At 52.1% G+C, this 19,450-nt stretch overlaps 1 protein-coding gene across 1 annotated transcript; it reads left to right on the forward strand.

The window, feature by feature from the left end:
* Positions 1 to 7,963: 7,963 nt before the first annotated feature.
* NKX2-1 (NK2 homeobox 1) lies at positions 7,964 to 9,924 on the forward strand. The gene is made up of 2 exons (XM_040067827.1): positions 7,964 to 8,342; positions 9,119 to 9,924. The coding sequence occupies exons 1-2, from the start codon at positions 7,976 to 7,978 to the stop codon at positions 9,787 to 9,789; spliced, it is 1,038 nt and encodes a 345-aa protein (XP_039923761.1). The 5' UTR covers positions 7,964 to 7,975; the 3' UTR covers positions 9,790 to 9,924.
* Positions 9,925 to 19,450: the final 9,526 nt, after the last annotated feature.

Genomic DNA, 19,450 nt, shown 5'->3' on the forward strand with positions numbered 1-19,450 from the left:
GACCTTTGTTAAATGGGTTTGGTAGCAGGACCAATAAAGTTCATTGTTGAGTTTAGCTACAAATGGCTTCCTTTGTGCTGCAGCTTTTTACATCAGCTTTTAACTAGACCTACCAGTTGTACTAGCCAGACTGAGGGCATGATCTTCCCAGAGACACTGGTTCCCATGAAATGAAAAATGGGCTTCTGAAACATCCCTAGGTTTGCCCTTGGGCTTCTGAAAGGGACCTCTTCCCTTAGGAGACTTCTGTGTCCTCTCTTCCAGGAAAGGAATAGAAGAAAATCAAGGCAGAGTGAACATTGATTTAGGTTTGTTTATTTGCTTGTTTGGGTTTTTAAAGACTTGGGAAATGTTGATTTTTAAGGCTCACGTGACAAATAGACAAACTACCTACCACTTCGAGTGGGCAGCTGGGTAATTCTGGCCCTACCAGGCCAGCTCACCGATTCATGTCAGCCCTACCTCCAAGGGCTTCAGCCCAGGACGGCACTTGCATCTTCACTTCCCATCGTCAGAGAAGAGGGTGGGGCAATTGGTCTGCTCCTGCAGAGCAGGGACTGAGAACACCTCTCATGGGATGGATTCATTGGCTACAAGCTCAGAAGGCAGGAAGTTGCTAGAGAAGAGGCAGAGTCACTCCCAAAAGGAAGTTTTTGAGTGAGAATCTTTTGTGTATATGACCATCAACTAGCAAGATCACAATTTGAAACTGTTTGACTGTGCTGCCGTAAAGAAAGCTCTTGGAACAGGCACAAATTATTAAACAGTTCCTCTTGATCTAGGAACAGGAAATTTCACTTTCCCCAGTGCGGGGGAAGAATCTTGCTCAGAGGCAGAGCTACCTTTATGGGAAGATGTTGAGGAGGAGCTGCAGCAACAGCAAAAGAAGCTAATCCTTCCCCCTAGATTTGGAGAAACGCACACTGAAAACAGATGAATATCCATGTAATTACATCCCAAGGGTAACTGAGCAAATTCCCGTTCTGTTTTCTCGTTTATATGACTTTTGCCTCGGCTAGGATGAAATTTCAAGAGCAAGAGCAGCAAGTCTACAGGCCAGGCCAGCGCCAGCCCCCGCGGCCCGGGCCCGGCGCTGCGCTTTCCCCGGCGGCCAGCGGAGGGAGGCTGCTGCAGGTCCCTCCGCCCCGGCGGACCGCGGGCTCCGGCCCCGGGGCGCCCCTCCGCACGGCCGGCAGGGCGTGCACAGCCCACCTTGCGCTGGTGGCCTCTGCCCAGAGGAAAAAGCCAAGGGCACAACGGGACAGACGGCAGCTTCGGAATTAAAGCCACTGAGGGAGCTCAGGTCAAGCCGCAGACGGAGGGCAACAGAGGAGAGGCAGAAAAGAACTTGGGGACAATAATCAGAGCACTCGGTCACTCGGAAATCGGTGACAGCAGGGCGTCCGCGGACAGATCCGCCTGAAGCCGCGCCCTTTGCGCGGGTTCCCGGGCTGTGGTCATATACCGAATGAGTCGGCCCTCGGCTGGGTGGCCCTGCTGGGCACCCACGGGCAACGAGGAAAGGCCGAGGTTCCTATCAGCCCTCCTGGAACATGCCCTCGAGTTTTGCTGTGAAAACAAAAGCAAAACAAACAATTCCATTCTCCCCGGCACGAAAATAAAGCTCGGGCACCACACGGGCTGGTCGAAAGGACTCCATTGTAGTTTTTAAATGAGCTATCTTTGCGACAGCTAGCTCTTCCCCGAGCCAGCGGGGAGCCGCCCGTATCCCTGGAAGCGAGAGGTAGCGGGGAACAAAAGGCAAACTCCGAAGTGACACTGAAAATGAAAGGGAGCTTTGGTTACCCCCAGGGTAAGGTCGAGGGGGAAAGGTCGCCTGTCCACCAGCGGCAATACTGCCGGCGGGCGCCGGGGAGCGGCCCCGGGCTCGGCCCTGTGCGCCGTCCGCGCAGCCCCGAGGGCGCGGGAGGGCGCGGAGCCCCCGCCCCGTAGCACGCACAGGACAGGCTGCGGCTCCCCTCGGCCCTCGGCAGGGCGGTCCGGAGGCACGGGGAGGGGGATCCGACACCAAACCGGGGGCCAGTGAGCAGCGAGCCCCCCACCGCCAGCCGCGCTGGAACGGGAAAGGTCTGCGGAAAATCAAACTGCCGGGAGCTACTCCCAACCCGCCCCTCCACTCCGCACCCACGGGCACGTCCGTGTCCGTCGCCTCCCCGTCCAGCCCCACCCGAGAGCCGAGAGCCCCTTTTCACGGCGCCGGCGCGGCCGCAGGCCTGGGCGAGGGAAGGGGAAGGGAGGGCGGCGAGGTGACCCACTTAAAAGCTGAGTTCCTTTTTGAAACACTTAAGAGACGACAGGGTTGAGGACTGTGAATGTATGCGTAAATATATACTCATGCATACCCACTGCCGGAGGTATGCACCGCCACGCTTGCGTGTGTGTGTGTAGGCATGTCTGGGAACACAAGCGCCTAACTCCTGAGATAGCTAATGTAAAATAGTAATTGCTATACCCAGAAGCAGATAAATAGATAGATCCCGGAGGGATTCTGTTTGTAGGTATATACCGATTAAAAGTATTTTATACCTAAATAAAACGTGCTTATATTTTTAACTAACTCTGCAGGCTAACTTTTTGCAAACTCCCTCAACAACCACCGTCAAGTAATCCTCCGCAGAATCACTTCTGTCTTGAGGGTATCAAAAACGCTTCGGGGCAACGATAAGTCTTGTATGTGCGTACCGACACCGTCGCGGCAGTGACAGTCTACTGACACGAAGAAAGCCAGATGCGGTGGGCTTATATTAACTGCAGATAATATCGGACGAGGCGGTCAGACAGTAGCTCACACATCGGGGCGAGCGCTGCTGCCATCCACCCGAGATTAACGGGGCACCCATGCCTACAAAGAGCCCTTTCCCCACGGGTCCCCACGCCGGGGGGGGCGCGGTGTGGCTGGCGGGCCGAGGCGTGCCGCGGGGCGCCGCCGCCCCCGCTCCGGCACGGCGGCCCTCCGCCCGCCGCCGCGGCTCCCGGAGCCCTGCCCTGGCACCCCGTACCTGGCCCCACCCCAGCCCTCTTGGCCGGGAACGGCCCGGCGAAGGAAAGGACGGGGAGGGTGTCGAGGACTAGGGCAGGAGGGCTCAGCCGTCCTCCAGCAGCTGGGGAAGGAGGGAAAAGAGCTGAGCGGAGGCAGCGCTGCCCTGGCCGGCGCAGAGCTTTGCGAGCGGGGCCGCCAGGGACCGGTGGCGAAGAGGCCCCGAGAACCCCCAGCTGCGAGATGCTCCACGCCCTGGGCAGCTGGAGGAGCAACTGTGCGTGCTCTGCGGAGGGGTGAGGATTTTCGCTTTAGCCTTTGGTGGTCTCGCTGGTTGCCTTAGGTTCCCACGCCAGGGGGAGAGGTTTCGAGCGGTGAATTGAGGGGTTTCTCCCACCCTAACGAGATAACCAGGGCAGGGAGGCTTTCCCACGGCGAGGAATTGCCCCCCATGAGGCACAACAGGCGTTTCCCCACACTCCCACCCAGAGCGCTCCGTGCCTAGGTAGCGCTCGCAGGGTTCGTCTCTGGGAGGACTCCTGCCTTCTTACACGCCCAAGCATGTGCTTTCCAGGCGGGGAGCGGCTCCCAGCGCCCTGCCCGCGGCCGGCAGAAACACGAGTCCGCCCTACACGATCACTACGGAAACCTCCGCTCCCTGCGTAGGTGCACTGGGTGGTGCCATTTTTCCAGGTGGTCATTTACGTCTCTCTATGGATGTGTTAGACTTAGACTGATGACCAGAAGGGAAAAAAGAGCTCTGTCAGAGATCTGCTCTTGCCACCTCTAACTCGGACCTCTCCAGGAGCGGCTGGTCCCGCGGCAGGGCGGGCTGTACGGCTGCGGGCAGGGCAGCGGGCAGAGCCGCCTCCTCGGCGCTGGGAGCGGGGGCGGCAGCGCTGGGCAGGGGGTGCAGCCAGACGTGCACCCGTGAACTGACCCAGAGCGAGCACGGAGCACCTCAAGGCTTTGTATCAAAAAGTTACACCTAGAAAGCGCCTTTCTTGTTAAGAAAGAATTTGCGTGCGGTTTGCGTGGGACCCTTACCCTCTGCCCTCCGAGCCCTCCGAGCTCTGCCTGGCCGAACATATTTAATTCCCCTTGGGGAGGCACAGCAGCTCGTATAAAAAAGACATTGTTGTCTTTGGAGAGCCCTGAGCGCACTTTCAAAAGCTGATCCTTGAGTTCCCAGCCCCCGCAATCCAGTTGATGAGGAAACGCTCTGCGGTCTTGGTGGCACCGTTTCCATTGGGATTGGCACCATTTGATTGACAAAGTCTCCCATTCTTCCACCTCTCGAGTGTTATCAAAAGGATTGTGTGGGGTCAGAAGCTATTGAAGGGACGTCCGTGTAACCGCATTTCTGCAAACACGGGGTGAAAACCGTGCCTTTCTCATGAAAATGCTTCCACCAGGCAGAACGCATCTCATCTTCCTTGCTCTCCTCTTTAGCATTTCTTTTTAACTCGAGTGTTTTACTAAGCAGCATCATCAGGTAAAGGAATATATCGCTAAAGACAGCCCAGGCAGGATTCTGTCGGGATGGCCACCCCCCCCGGAAGCTGGAAGCAGCCATCGCTGGCAGACGAAACTCCGGTGGAGGGTGTGAAAGATAAGGGAGAGTGGAGGGACACGGCACCATCGAATACGTTTTGTCGCCCCTTGTCCATGGTGTGACTCGCCCCGTTATAGCTCATTTGGGGCGGGAAAGCAGGTGCAAAGGCTGACTCTTTTCCTTTGCACGGCGTCCATCTAGCCGGGCTGAAAAGTATCTAGACGTAGCTGTGCTTGTACGCGCCGGTGTGCCCCTCACTCAGCGGTCAGACGCGCACAGGAGAGTTTCACCCCTTTCCCAGCAAAGGTGAACGGAGCGCTCTCGCATTAGCTTCCCTCTACCGGACCCCGCGCAGAGCCAAGGCCCGACTCGCTCGGGATAACCTAACCGAGCAACGTTTCGGAGGCGATTTAACCTGCTCTCGTTCCAGTGAGAGGATAAATAAGCCCTGGCAGGCGCAGCCGGCGTCCAAAGAGTCGTTCGGGCGGCGCTCGGGGTCGGCACAGGGCGGCCGGGAGTGTCACCCGCCCGCGTGTCCAGAGACGCGCTCCCCGTTCCCCGCTCCCTGCTCCCCGCTCTCCGCTCCCCGCTCCCCGCTCCTCGCTCCCCGCTCCCTGTTCCCCGCTCCCCGCTCCCTGCACCCCGCACCCTGCACCCCGCACCCTGCACCCCGCACCCTGCACCCTGCTCCCCGCACCCTGCACCCCGCACCCTGCACCCTGCTCCCCGCACCCTGCACCCCGCAACCTGCACCCTGCACCCCGCACCCTGCACCCCGCTCCCTGCACCCCGCTCCCCGCACCCTGCTCCCCGCACCCTGCACCCCGCTCCCCGCTCCCTGCACCCCGCACCCTGCTCCCCGCACCCTGCTCCCCGCACCCTGCACCCCGCACCCTGCACCCCGCTCCCCGCTCCCTGCACCCCGTTCCCCGCTCCCACTGCCGGAGCTGCTGCCGGGGCCTACCCAGCTGCCCCACCTTGCACTCTGTGATGGGAACGGAGTCGCTGCTCCTGCCCCACTTTGCGGGTCACTTGCCGCCTTTCGTCTCTGATTAAAGTCGCCCAAGCTGTCGTTTTGGTGGATCCTGCAGTATTTAATTTTTTTCCCCTTCCATCCAACCCCTTCTTTTAAAGGCTCATGAAAGAGGCATGGGGATGGAGTGTCTGAGAAATTCGGGATGAGAAAAACAAACCCCAAACAATCAAACCAGTAAGGCAAGGTCCTCTGTGTAGGAACAAAACCAAAGACCATACTCAAAAATACGCTCAGAAAGGGGAAAAAACGGGGCGGGTGGGGGGTAAAGAAATGTTCCAGAGATCTGGAAAGACAAGATTGAAAGGTTTTAAAAGAAAAGAGGAAAAAGAAGAGATAAAAACCAAACGCCTTTCTAGCTCACAAAGTCGCCCTTCCCTGCCTTTGGTGACCCAGCAGACTCACAACCAGCCTACTTTCGGGATATTCAGCCTTGAGGGAGCCAGTGCCTAAAGAAGCAGCTGAGATGATGTAAGAGAGCTGGAGGCCTGATTGAAGGAAAGTTCCCCCGATTATATTTGTGTGGAAAAGCTCACCTCTTGCAGAGCTCTAAAGTGTAATCAAGACTGAGGCTTACACTTGAAGGATGTTAACTCTCATACGGGAACCTACTTTCTCCTAAACGGTTTCTTGCCTAGTGAATGAGAGCCTCCCAATTGAAGCAAAATGATCCTTATGCACTAATATCAAGCACAGTCACAAAGCGACCGGCTATTTATGCTGCCACTTTAGACAAAGATATTTAGTTATTCCCGGGTAGCAAGTGCACTTTTGCATTTTTAAGCACGAACCAGCCGAACACAAACATATTTACAAGTGCAATTACTAAATAGTTACTTGACACTTCAAAGTCCCAGGGTTAACTGTACCTTCGCTGTAATTTTCTTTAATATTCAGGTAATCGCTGTATTAAATTGTGGTTGCCAGGGCTGTGGGCCGGGGTGTGAAACACTCGGGGGAGGTTTCTCTCCTCCGCCTGGATCACCCCGAAATATAAGCTTTGGAGACACTAGGCGTTGGAAGATTTCTTCAAAGACCCGATTGACATTAGCTACTGGCTGCCTGTACGTGTGCGTGTGGCTGTGAATGGATCGCTTTTGTTTTCACACCGGATCCGAGAACAGATCCGAAAGTGCCAGAAATTGCAGTTTATTGGAAACTACAGGGCATTGGCAAGGTCGTGTAGCAGATGACCGGAGAGGTCTTCTCCATCCAGCTCCCGTGCTGTATAAATAACCTCAGAAAGCAGCTTCAGCTTCAGAGGGACCACGAGAGACTGTGAGAGTCTTTGCCTTTGAGAATAACAAGCGACATTTTGCGCTAACCTATTTTTCATCGTTCTCTCGCCCCAGGCAATTAAATTACTGCTTAATTTTGCAAACTTGTGTCTTCCATCCCTCTCTGAGATATTAAAAAAAATAATCCCTAGTTGAAAGGAATTTATGGCTTTAGGGAGAGAAACGACCCATGCACTGAGTGTCTCAGGAGACATAGAGAGTGTTCCCGAGATGAGAAACCCCAAGCGCTTGTTCAGCCCCAGCCGGCCGGGACATCTGACGAGCGGGGAGTGCGGTGCACGGGGAGCTGTTGCCCGGAGAGAAAGATCTGCCTTCCGGAGAGTTGTCCTCCCGGCGGCGGGGCTCCTTTCGGACCTAACTTAGTGGGGGAAGAAGGAGATTCTGTCCTTTGGCTTACTGGCAGTCCACCCCATTTCTCCAGCTCTCACAAAGGCTAGGCTGACAGCTTTGCCACCCGGGAGCTGTTTTTAAATCTTTCACCCAGTCAAATGGTGGTCTTTTTGCTTTGCCTTCCGTTTCCCGTCCACGATATTGCCACCCCCGAGGCAAAAAAAAAAAAAAAAAAAAAAAAAAAAAAAAAAAAAAAAAAAAAAGAGTTGTCCTCACGGGGTCTTTTTTTTTTTTTTTTTCCTTTTTTTTCCCCCTTCTCTCGCCCGTCCTCTCTGTCTCCTTTTTTTTTATTATTTTTTTTTCTCTCTAAAGACATAAAAAAAAAAAATCTGACAAGTAAAACTTAAAGGTGTTTACCTTGTCATCAGCATGTAAGCTAATTATCTTGGGCAAGATGTAGGCTTCTATTGTCTTGTTGCTTTAGTGCCTATGCCCCGCCTCTGGTGGCAGCCTAAAACCTGGCGTCTGGCTAAAACAAACGAAAGGCAGCCCTGAGCCTCCACTCAATCCAATTAAGGCGGACTTCGTCCACTCGGTTACGTGTACATCCAACAAGATCGGCGTTAAGGCAACACCAGAATATTTGGCAAAAAAAAAAAAAAAAAAAAAAATTGCCTCCCCTTCCTTTTTTTTTTTTTTTTTTTTTTTTTTTTTTTTTTTTTTTTTTTTTTTTTTTTTTTTTCCTCCCCAGCCGCCGAATCATGTCGATGAGCCCAAAGCATACGACTCCTTTCTCAGTGTCTGACATCTTGAGTCCTTTGGAGGAAAGCTACAAGAAAGTGGGCATGGAGGCCAGTAACTTGGGGGCTCCCCTGTCAGCCTACAGACAGTCTCAGGTTTCTCAGCCGGCCATGCAGCAGCACCCCATGGGCCACAACGGAACAGTGACTGCCGCCTACCATATGACAGCGGCAGGGGTCCCCCAGCTCTCCCATGCTACGATGGGGGGCTATTGCAATGGGAACCTGGGCAACATGAGCGAACTGCCGCCTTACCAGGACACCATGAGGAACAGCGCTTCGGCGACAGGATGGTACGGCACCAACCCGGATCCCCGCTTTTCCTCAAGTAAGTCAGCCCGGGGCTGGGTGGCCGAAGGGGGCTTTGCCGAGCTACCGCCCCGACGCACCGCGGGCGGACGGCACGGGGGGGTCCGCGACAGGGCAAAAGTCGGTCTCAAACCCAGACGCGCCCCCCCCCCCCAACCCCTAATTCCTCCTCCCGCCCGAGGATGGTGCCCGGTCCTTTCCACCCCGGCTGGTCGCGCGTCAGCCTCCCGCCGCTGCTCTTGCGGGGCAAGGGGGTTGGAAGCCCCGCTGTGGCGGGGGACGGGAGCCCGGCTCTCGCCGTCCAGCGGGGCGGGAGCGTCGCGGCCCGGGGGCCCAAAGGGAGCCGGCGGTGCCCGTCCGCCTGCTCGCCGCTCGGCGCCGGGCGGGCGAGGGGGGAAGCCGGAGGCGCCGGGGCCGCGTCCCGGGAAGCGGCGGGGGAGCGGGAGAATCCTCTTCGGCCGGCGCCGGCGGAGCCGCTGTCCGCGGCCGCTGCTGCCGCCGCGGTCACATTTGGCACTTTCTTGGCTGTCCCCCCGGGAAGGGCGAGGGGCGAGCGGTCGCCCTTGTTCACCGGGGCTGGGCCGGGCGAGAAGGGGACCGCCGCTCGCCCCAGGGACGTCGTTGTGTAGAAGCGCGGGCGCCCCGTGGCCGCGGCCGGGGCTGGGCTGCCGGGGGCCGCGGAGCCCCGCCGGGGGCAGGCGGCGGCGGGGGCTGCCGGAGCGCGGGGCCGCGCTCGGGCCGGGCCGGGCCGGGCCGAGCCGAGCCGCCTAAAACGTGCCGCCTTCTCCCTTGCAGTCTCCCGCTTCATGGCGCCGTCCTCGGGCATGAACATGGGAGGCATGGGCAGCCTCGGCTCCCTGGGAGACGTGAGCAAGAGCATGGCCCCGCTCCAGAGCACGCCGCGGAGGAAACGGAGGGTCCTTTTTTCGCAGGCCCAGGTTTACGAGCTGGAGAGACGTTTCAAGCAACAAAAATACCTCTCCGCCCCGGAGAGGGAACATTTAGCCAGCATGATACATCTCACCCCGACTCAGGTCAAAATCTGGTTCCAGAATCACCGCTACAAGATGAAACGCCAGGCCAAAGACAAGGCTGCGCAGCAGCAGATGCAACAGGAGAACGGCTCCTGCCAGCAGCAGCAGTCTCCCAGAAGGGTGGCGGTGCCAGTGCTTGTGAAGGATGGCAAACCCTGCCAAGCAGGCTCCAACACACCCACAGCAGCTATCCAGAGCCATCAGCAGCAGGCAGCTACAACGATCACAGTGGCTACCAATGGCAACAGCCTCGGACAGCATCAGAGCCACCAGACAAACAGTGCGGGGCAGTCTCCAGACATGGGACAGCACTCGGCCAGCCCTTCCTCTCTGCAGAGCCAAGTCTCCAGTTTGTCTCACCTAAACTCTTCGACTTCTGACTATGGCACTGCCATGTCTTGCTCCACCTTACTATACGGTAGGACCTGGTAAAAGGATTAAACAAAGAAAGAAAGAAAAAAAAAAAAAAAAAGGCAAAAAGAAAAAAAAAAAAAGAAAGAAAGAAAAAATCCAACAGATTTTCCCAGTTACACAAATCTTTGTCCTCTCCAAACTACTGTGTGCTTTTGTGGGTTTTTTTCTTTTTTCTCTCTCTCTTTTTTTCCCCTCCTTTTCTTTTTTTTTTTTTTTTCCCCATTTTTTTTTTTTTTTTTTTTTCCCCTCTTTTTTTCTTTTATTTTCTTTTTTTTTTTTTTTTTTTTTAATGCGTTTCTCCCTTTTCCCCCGTTTTACTGAGTGGTCTCTGCGGATCTCTGAGAGACTTTTTTGTTCCGTTTTATTGTTACTGTTGATGGTTTTGGGTCTTTATGTTTTTTCTCCCCCAAAGTTGTCCTATGGGGTGTATAAAAATATTCAGACTAATAACCATGGAGCAGTCTGCAGAAAGGGGACCATCTTTAGGCATGGTCTGAAGACTTGGATATCAGATGTACACTTTGCCAGCGTCTAGGACTTGCATGTAAATACAGAGATTTTGGGGGATGGGGTGGTTTTCCCCCCCAAAAAACGCATTCGCGTCACCCAGACACAAGAAGCAGCTTCCCCCTCCCCGGTCTCTCCCAGCCCGCTGCCAGGGCCAGCGAATGGAGACGAGGAGTCATCAAAGGCTTGGCTTTTATTTTCCTCCTTACGTTTGATGTGAACCTGTAGCTGTATAATGCTGTCAAAAGTTGGACTAAACCCATAGTTTTTAGTATCCTGTATATTTTGTTGTAAAAAGAAAAGGAAAAAAATACAATCAACCAAACCAACCCCCATCTTTTTTATGGACACTGATCACACCGTCATAAATCCTCTGGCAGTTTGTTATTTGCGCACGCCGCCTTTTCCTGTTGTAACTTATGTAGATATTTGGCTTAAATATAGTTCCTAAGAAGCTTCTAATAAATTATACACATTACGAATATTCTTTTTTATTTCCCCCTTTGGTTTCCTCTCCCGACGCTCCTTTCCTTGCATCTCTCTCCTTTTTCTTCCCTTCCCTTCCCTTCCCCCCCCCCCCCCTTTTTTTTTTTTTTTCTTCTTGGTGGAAAAACAACCCGGGATGTTGCGAGACCCCGGAAGGCCCCTGCCCTTCCCGAGGCCCAGACCCTGTTCCCAAAGGGGAGCTGCGCCAGAGGGTTAACGGGATACAGGATCAGTCCGCAGCGTGCAAACAGGACAAGCAAACGCGTGGGATTCACGAACGCGAGAGTGAAGAAATTGAGTCCAATTTCATTAGCCCGATTCTTTTTGGGGGGGATGAGGGTGGGGGCGGGGACCACCTCAGCGACTTCTTGCTAGAGAAAGCAAAGTATTCCAGGGCTAGAAATTCAAATGCCAAAGGCACGGAGGAGAATGAAGGTAAAAGTCTAACGCCATTAGAAAAAAATAAAATTACGAAGAACCTGCTGTCAGTATAGGACATGAGTCCGATTTCAAGTGTCCAGTTTTAACACCTTATAAGGGAAAAAAAAAAAAAAAAAAAAAAAAAAAAAAAGATAATTTCTACCAGGTTTTCCTTTGTACTTGTATTTTAAGGGAAGTACAGTCACTTTATTTATAATAAAAAGATAGTTTATTGTGTACAACACGTAGTTTGAATTAACTTTCTTTATTAGGCTGTGATTAATTTTCTACATTACCAAGTATTTAATTTTCTTCGTATCCAACCCCACACGGCCGCACACGGCCACGCAGGTTCCCCCGCACAGCCCACCCCACTACTCAGGCGGAGGTCAGCCGCACGCTGCGGCTCTCTGGAACGCAGACGGGCTTCGGGTGGTTGGTGTGAGTGCTGTTTTTCGTGTCGTTTATCTAAGGGGCGTTTGTTTGTTTGTTGGGGGTTATTTTGTGTAGCCATTTGGGAAGTTTGTAAAGAAGGAGATGAGGAGAAAGTGCGTGCGCGCACGTGGGTGGGTGCGCATAGGTGCGCGCCGGGCGTTTGGCAGGAAGGTAAATATTATCGGTAATGCACGGGCGGTTGGATGGTAACTTTTCTGTAAATATATAAAGCATATGAAGCTAAACAGCTCGTATCTGATGAGTCTGAAATCCCTGTAATTATCTATTTTTTCAGGTCCCAAATATTCCTTTTGTGAATGTAACAAAGTAAGAAGTATCCCCACTCTAAAAGACCTCGTAGCGTGTTTTCCTTTGCATCTGCTGCCTGGTTTCATTTTTTTTTTCCCCCCCAAATCCATAGAAAGCGATCGCAGTCACTGAAACACCTCTGAATTACATCGGTGTTACGAAATAATCATATTTTTGAAGTGAAAGAAAACAGGTTGCCTGGGATGGAAACAGCCCAACCTCCAATTTAAGTAGCAGCTTTCGAAAGCTCCAATTCTTTATTTATACAAGATAGCCGGTGTTAGTTGGACACCAAGTGCTAGTCTGGAGGGAGAAAAAGGGAAGTACACCGAAGAAAAAAATGAAGTATCGGATTCTTTCTGACCCCCTCCCCCTTATTTCTAACTGGAGGACATCACGTGTGTCAACAGGAATTTCGAGACCTTTCATTCTTTAGGCTATGTCCTGATTTATACAACGACATTCTTAACTAACCCAAAGATTATTCAAATTTTTCTGTCGTTATTTTTCTACGGAGAATATTCATTTCAGATCTATAGCATCGTGTTAAGCATGGCGGGGGATGGGTGGTGGGGGGCGGCAGAGTGTCTGGAGTTTAGTGGTTATTTCTGCTAAAAGAAGAAAGTGTTGGGGATTCCTGGTCCGTTGTGCAGAGATGCCAGCTTCTGCGGAGGAAGCGAGAGCAGGGTTAACTTTAAGGATTTTTTTTTTTTTTTTTTTTTTTTTTTTTAATTAGCGTTAGTTTCTCCCGGAGTTTATAAGCAAGACTGAGGGGAAAGTGCTCCAGTTAAATCAACATTTCCCCTTCATACGTAATTAATGTGCGTTTTTTCAAACCCAGGAACGTTCAAAAGTGAGTAGCACCGAAAGGCATTAATACGGCCCAGAAATATTAGAGCCCTCGCCCCCTAATATTGGAGTTAGAATGTTTGATAGAGATTCAGTCAGTGACTCTTCATTATAGACTTAGGGGGAAATAAAGTAATTTTACTGTGTCTCGAACAACCTCATAAGCACATATTTGGTGGCGGGTGTAATTACTGTAATGGATTATTATGTACACTGACTTATCTTTCTTAAACTAGATTTAGTTTCGATTAAATAAACTCGTTTCCACTTTGTCTGATGTCGGCTTAGTTTAAAGTCTGTTTACTTGTTCCACAGAAAGGTGAATTCATCTCTTTATTAAGCACTAGTGACCGAGCAAACACAGTTCAAACTGTATTTACATATCAATCAGGAGAAATGCAAACAAACTGCTCTTTAACATTTTTATAGGGTTTTTTTTATGACATTGTGATACTGCCTTTTATCATATTTTTTTTAGTAAACTAGTTATGCCTTGATTAGGATGAAGATATTTGGAGGGAGGCGTGTAAATACAGTTTAATGTCCAGCCTCCCTTGAGAACACTCACGAGAACTTAGTTACTGTATAGCTTTTTAAAACTGAAATTAAAATATGTTCGTCCATGTAAACTCCTGCTTCTTCCAATATGCTTATTTCCAGTCTCCCGGTAATCAACGCAGAACTTGGATAATGGGATGGCAGAGGGGAGGGGCAGCATGATTCAAAACTGAAATGATGGAAGAGATGCACATTTCCCAATATAACTGCTTTATCCACGCTAGACCATCGGCACCCCGTATTTTGAGAGATAAAAAGATCTAGTGAAGAATGACTATTCGCTTCCACTCCCCCACTGCCTGGCACTGCCTGTAAGTGTAGGAGAATCGCGGAGGGTATTTTTCCTGCTGTAAATAGGAGTTTCATTCTTAAGTTCCACGAAGTGTGCGTGAAGTGGTACAGCAGGCTGTGGGGGAAAGAAAACCCAAAAAAATCCCAGCAAACAAACAAACAAACAAAAAAAACCCCACAACAACCCCACCCTCCGCTAACAACAAAAAAAAAAACCAAAAAAACCCCACCCAACAACTCCAAATAAACCCCAAACGAAGCACAAACCCAAAACAAACAAACAAAAAAAGTCTCAAACCCTAACAAAACCACATCACTACTACATCCACAACAGCAACAATAGCAAAAGTCTTCTTCATACGGGCTGCTTCGTGGCAAAGCGGGCGGTGGGTTATTGGCTTTTTTGCTGGTTTCACAGCAGTCTGTTAGCAAAGCGGATGCTCGGGAGGAAGGGCTCAGGGGAGCCGGGGCGGCAGGGCTTGCCCCGGGCTCTGCTGCGGCCCCGGCAGCAGCGGACAGGCGCGGCGCGGTGTCACTGTACCCACGGAGAGGCAAGGGATGACGAGCGGATCTAAAAGTACATTGCCTGCATCTCGGTTCAAAAGGCAGTGCAGGGCCCTAAGACGGCGTTGAAAGTGCAGGTCCCAAACAATGTAATCTGAGACAGCTCTGAGATGACACCAAGAGAAGTTGCCACGGCTGGGAGGGGAGCGAAAAAAAGTATTTTAGGAGTTTTGTGGCGAAGCGCAGGTAAAGGGCCTCGCCGGGAAGGCAGCCCCCGTTCAACTTTTCGTGATCGCTGCCTTTAGCCTTTACAAAGGGGATCTAGAGTTAAAGACTGAGTGACTTCTGAAGAATTTAAGACCTTTCATAGCCGTGTAGAGAGCAAAGCTGAGAATTTTTTTTTTCTGTCTGACCCGCTGTTCCTCTCATGATCCCCATCAGGGGCGAAAAAACCCCTCAAAACTCTAAGTTAATGATAATACTGTTTATATATATCAAATGTGTACAGACATCTGACCCAGTGCGGCTGCTCCTATGAGGCAGAGAGACGACTGTCCCTGGCAAAATGGTGAATAATGTGAAATTACTTTTCTTCCCCCCCTCTATTTCTGGCTGCAAGCACATTAGGGAGCAGGTAAGGTCAAAGTTTTCTATATCCTATGTCTTTCTCTCAAAGGCTTCTGGTCGGCTTTATAAATAAGATGGTGTATAAGATGCATTGATGTAAAAAGAAACTGAAATTAGTTTTGAAGTTTAAAACAACTTACTACACAGAAAAAAATCTTGGGAAACCTATAGATGAAAGTGTAAAATGTGACATTTAATCTTCAATGTAAAGGCTTTTGTTAGAGGGAGGGGGAAGAGGGATTTTTTTTTTTTTTTTTTTCCCCATAAGGCAGATTGAGAAGGAAAAACATTTACAAATAGCCGAATGAATGACTTCTGAAAGACGGTGTAAATCTACTGTCCTGAGCTGGCGTATAGAAACGAAATAAGGTTGAAAATGTATATTCTAAAAATATTTACCATTATATTTAAGTCTGCTTTTACTGGCTAGCTCCATATCTCATGCTAACAACCATGTCTGAATGAGATGACAATTTTTTCTTCCAATAATATTTCTATTCACTAAACACAGCTGAACTTTTAGAGTAATTTTAAATAACTTTGTAGGTTGTGCGTCTTTAGAAAGTGAATTAACATGTCAGGTTTTAGTGAACATACAAGATCTATTAAATTGATTCAATGAGAACTCCCCATATCTTTCTAAATAGCGCTTCATCAATACAGGGGCTCCCTAAAGTGTACAGGAAAAGATTAAGCGCATGTACACGAGGTGGGTTAGTTTGCGGGGGTTTTGGGGAGGAAAGGGAGCTTTGTTTGTTTGGGTTTGTGATTTGGTTTGGTTTTTTGGGGGGTTTTGGGGTTGGGGGTTTTTTTTGGTTTTTTGGGATTTTTTTTTTTTTTTTTTTTTTAATAGAATGATAGTTGCATTGCTTAGAAAACTAAACAAAGTATGAGATCGTCGCTTCCATTTGTTCTGGTGGATGTCACCGGAGTTCTTCTCGATCAAGTAATAACGTGCTAGACGGCGGCAAACTTACAGACACCTGGGATCGTAAGGGGAGCAGACTTTTTTGCTTCATATCAAAGGTGCTACTGAAGTGGCTGAATAATTTCAGCGTGTTACTGACCTAATAATGTGGCTCTAGGACACCATTTTTTTCGAAGTTCCTCTCGCTGCATTTGTTCGTTAAACTTTGTTTGTTTGTTTGTTTTCGGCGCTGCTGCTTCTCAGAGAAGCTCTTAAAATATTACCTTTAACTTGGTCTCTGCTTTTGCTATTATACTGGATGTTACTTAACAAACGCACTGTTGCTGCTGCGAAATAGGGTACTCGGAACTCGTCCTCTGCACCTCGACCCGCATTAGCTCACTTCGGAGAGAAAAAAACATATGGATGGCCGACGCGGAGCGCATAGTCTACACATGTAGGTCTATATAAGCATCTTATCTATAGATGCGTGCGTCTGAGAGGTGTATCCAGGAGCTGATGTGCACGGCAGTAACCGTGGAGTCTGGGGAGCAGAGGCCGGCAGGAAAACTCTTACTTTGAAGAAGCACTGCCCGCCGGCCTGTGTCTCCCCTCCGCTCTTAATTTTACAGCGCGGAGACCCTCCCGCAACTTTCCGCCCGGGTCCAGCGGGGCTGCCCCGCCGGTGGGAACGGAGCCGCAGCGCCGGAGCCGGGCCGGCTTCCCCCGAGCCCCCTGGAGCCCAGCGGGGCTCCCGCCCGCCGCGCTGCCCAGAGCGGCCGCAGCCGCCGCCGCTGCTCCGGTCTGGGTTCCCCGTCGAGGGGAGCGGGGTCGATCCCGCCCTTTGCCAGTGGGCTCTGCACCCTGGCCGCGGGGTCCCTCGCGTGCCGAGGACAGGCGCTCACGCAGCCCCGGAGGCTTTGCTGCCCTCGGGAGTCGGCTGCGACCCAGCGGGGTTCCTCTCCCGGGGGCTACAGCCAGTCGAGAGCAGCGATTGTCTCCCTCTGTATTCTCTTAATGCCGACTATGGCAGGCTCTGCCTGCAGCGCCAGGCTGCCAGGCTGCAGGTGCTGTCGGGCAGACCCAGCTGTGCGCACCCACCGCCCCTCTCGTCCTTGGCACTGAGGCGATGCCCAGGCGGGAGGGCTGCAAACGTCGGGCCAGGAACCCCTTTGACTTTCGTCCAAGCGCCGCTCCCAAACGCCCTGACAAGGTGTTGACCGCCTATGGCGCCTTGCCATAGCTAGGGCGAGTGGCATGGGGCTCGGGGACCCGTCACTGCAACACACACCACACTTGCCTAGCGGGGTAAATCGCAAGGAAGTGCGTGGCACCCCCACGGTACCCCAAAAAAAGATCGAGGATGGGATGCGGCGGACTAATTTACGTCTTCGCAAAGGTACTGTGCGAGTGCGGCAAGGACGGAGAATAGGTCCCAGCAGTGTCATCTTCTGCGCTGCCAGGAGTTTCCTGCGGCAGCCGCTTTCGAGGGACTCTGCTGGGTGGTACCGGGCCGCCGCTGCCTTCGCGGAGCTCGACGGAGACCCCTGTCTGCCCGGCCCCGGGGGCTCCCCGCGCTCCCCAGGCACGCAGGGCTGGGCACCCTCACCCCATCCCCGCTCGGGTTTCGGTTGGTTGGTTTAGGTGGGGGAAAGCAACTCCCGAGGAAGCACCTGAGAAAGTTTGGGCAAACAGAGGCGGGACGATAGTGAGTGGGAGCGGGGCAGCGCGGACGTGCAGGGCTGCTCCCATCCCCCCACGGGGGGCGCGGCGGGGGAACCCCTATTCCTGCCACCGATGTTTCTCCCCAGGGCGAGGGAAGCTGTTCGCTTCCTGCTCGATCCAGATCCCCCTTTTCTCTCATCGCTCTTTAATAACTTTTTTTGATTTCGAATGGATAGTCTTCGGAAGATATGACAGGGTTTAAAACTCTCATTGCGTATGAATAGGCGAAACCTCTGCTTGGAGGTTGCCCCCATTCTTCAGTGTGTGAGCAATAGCTGTTGCTCCCTGGCTCTCACTTTTCCACGGACACACACACGTACGCGGTCTGTCTGTGTTTAAATAGTGGCTCACGAGGCGGAACCCAGACCTGGGAACCGTGTTGTCCCGCGGGGCTCGGGAGGGTGCTGGCGGATCGTGTATTTTGTGCTCGGTGTCACGGGGAGGCTGTGCGTGGCGGTGGCGGACACACGCCGTGCTTGCGTGGCAGTGGCGAGGCGTTGGAGCTGCGTTGCCGTGGGGAGGCCGGGCATGTTCTTGTCGTGGAAGTCTGGGCACGGCGTGGGCTGCGCACAGAGGAGGCTCCGCGGTGATGGCTGTGTGTGTTTGTGCGCGCAGGGGAGTGTGTCTGTGTGCGTGTGTGTGTTTGTGTCAGTGCATCGCCTTTCCACAATGGTAGCGTAATTATCTAGCTGAAACACTCACAAATGGCAAAAAGTTGCAAAATAGATCGACCTCCCTGAGATGAGAAGGAGCCAGTTTCAGAGCTGTGCAACCATCATGGTTTTTTCAATACATTTTATACAAGAGGATCTAGCGAGTGATTCCGATTCAATACACATAATCAGTTTGGAAGTCCTATTTCCATTTGAAAACAGGCCTATTTGCAATCATGAGGGCCGGACACGCTGTAAGATACAGGACGCATTCAGAGTAGGTGGTAGGTGAGAGAATCTACAGACAAGCACCAAATATTTTCTTCCTGCTGCAGACTATTTTTCACACGATGGTATTAATCACGACGTAATTTTTTTTATCTATTTTTTAAAAAATATCCTTTAATTGCTTTAGAAAGCAAGGTTTTGACCTACGGAGGTGGAAAACACACACACAAAACAAAAGCCTAACAAGTAAAAATGGTGATTGGAAAAGCCTGTTGATTGTCCTATCAATCGCGTAAGGTTAACAGTCATTTAATCAAAAATTCGCTGGGTAAATGATCCCTAGAAAATGGTAATTTATTTTTTAAAACAAGGCCCAGAGGAGGGGCAGGTGCAGAGGGTCTTAATAGGAGCTACCACCCGCCGAGCCCGGCACCGAAGTCGGCTCTACTCCGGAGGAGCCCCATCGGCCGGAGCCAGGACCCAGGGCAGCACACGCACCCGCCCGCGGCTGCCGAAGCTCCCCGCGGTCGCGGCCCTCGAGAGCCGCGACCTGTCCCGCTGAGAGGGTGGGAAAAGGATGCACAAAAGTCAGACCGCAAAGCTTTGGAGGGGATATGGCATCAAGGAGGGCAGAACCCCTCTCTCGCCTCGTCCCCCCACCCCTCCCGCAGCCATCCCTACTCCAAGCAGGCACCGCACTTCCCCGCCTCTTCTTGCTCTAGAGCATTTTTTCTTATTCCCCAAGTACCCGGAGCCAGGAGAAAGCCAGGGGGCCTGCGCGTCCTCCACCATAATTATCCTGCCGGATAGGAACGGGCAAGGAAGCCGAGGCTCGCCTGTGGGTACCCAGTACGGGCTCACCCAGCCCCGCGCACAGCGAATTAATTGGCATTTCCCATTCCCCTCATTTACGTGTTTTTGCGGCGGTGCGCACCGCTGACAGCGCGCCGGAGTTGCAGGCAGCGGCCCTGCCCGGCCCGGCCCGACCCTCCGCCCTATCCTCTGTTTGGATTTTGAAGGCAGACACTTGTTTCTCATAGTTAAATAGCGTTCCCGTCCCAGTCACAGCAGTCCTGCTTTTCCGGGCTCCCACCCTCCGCCACACTGTTTTATTCTCTTCCACTTTAAAAGACCAAATCAGCTGTCGAGAAGGGCTGGGGGGCGGATATAGTAAATAAAT

The sequence above is a fragment of the Hirundo rustica genome, chromosome 6 (assembly GCF_015227805.2).
Source record: "Hirundo rustica isolate bHirRus1 chromosome 6, bHirRus1.pri.v3, whole genome shotgun sequence".
Taxonomy (NCBI): Eukaryota; Metazoa; Chordata; class Aves; order Passeriformes; family Hirundinidae; genus Hirundo; species Hirundo rustica.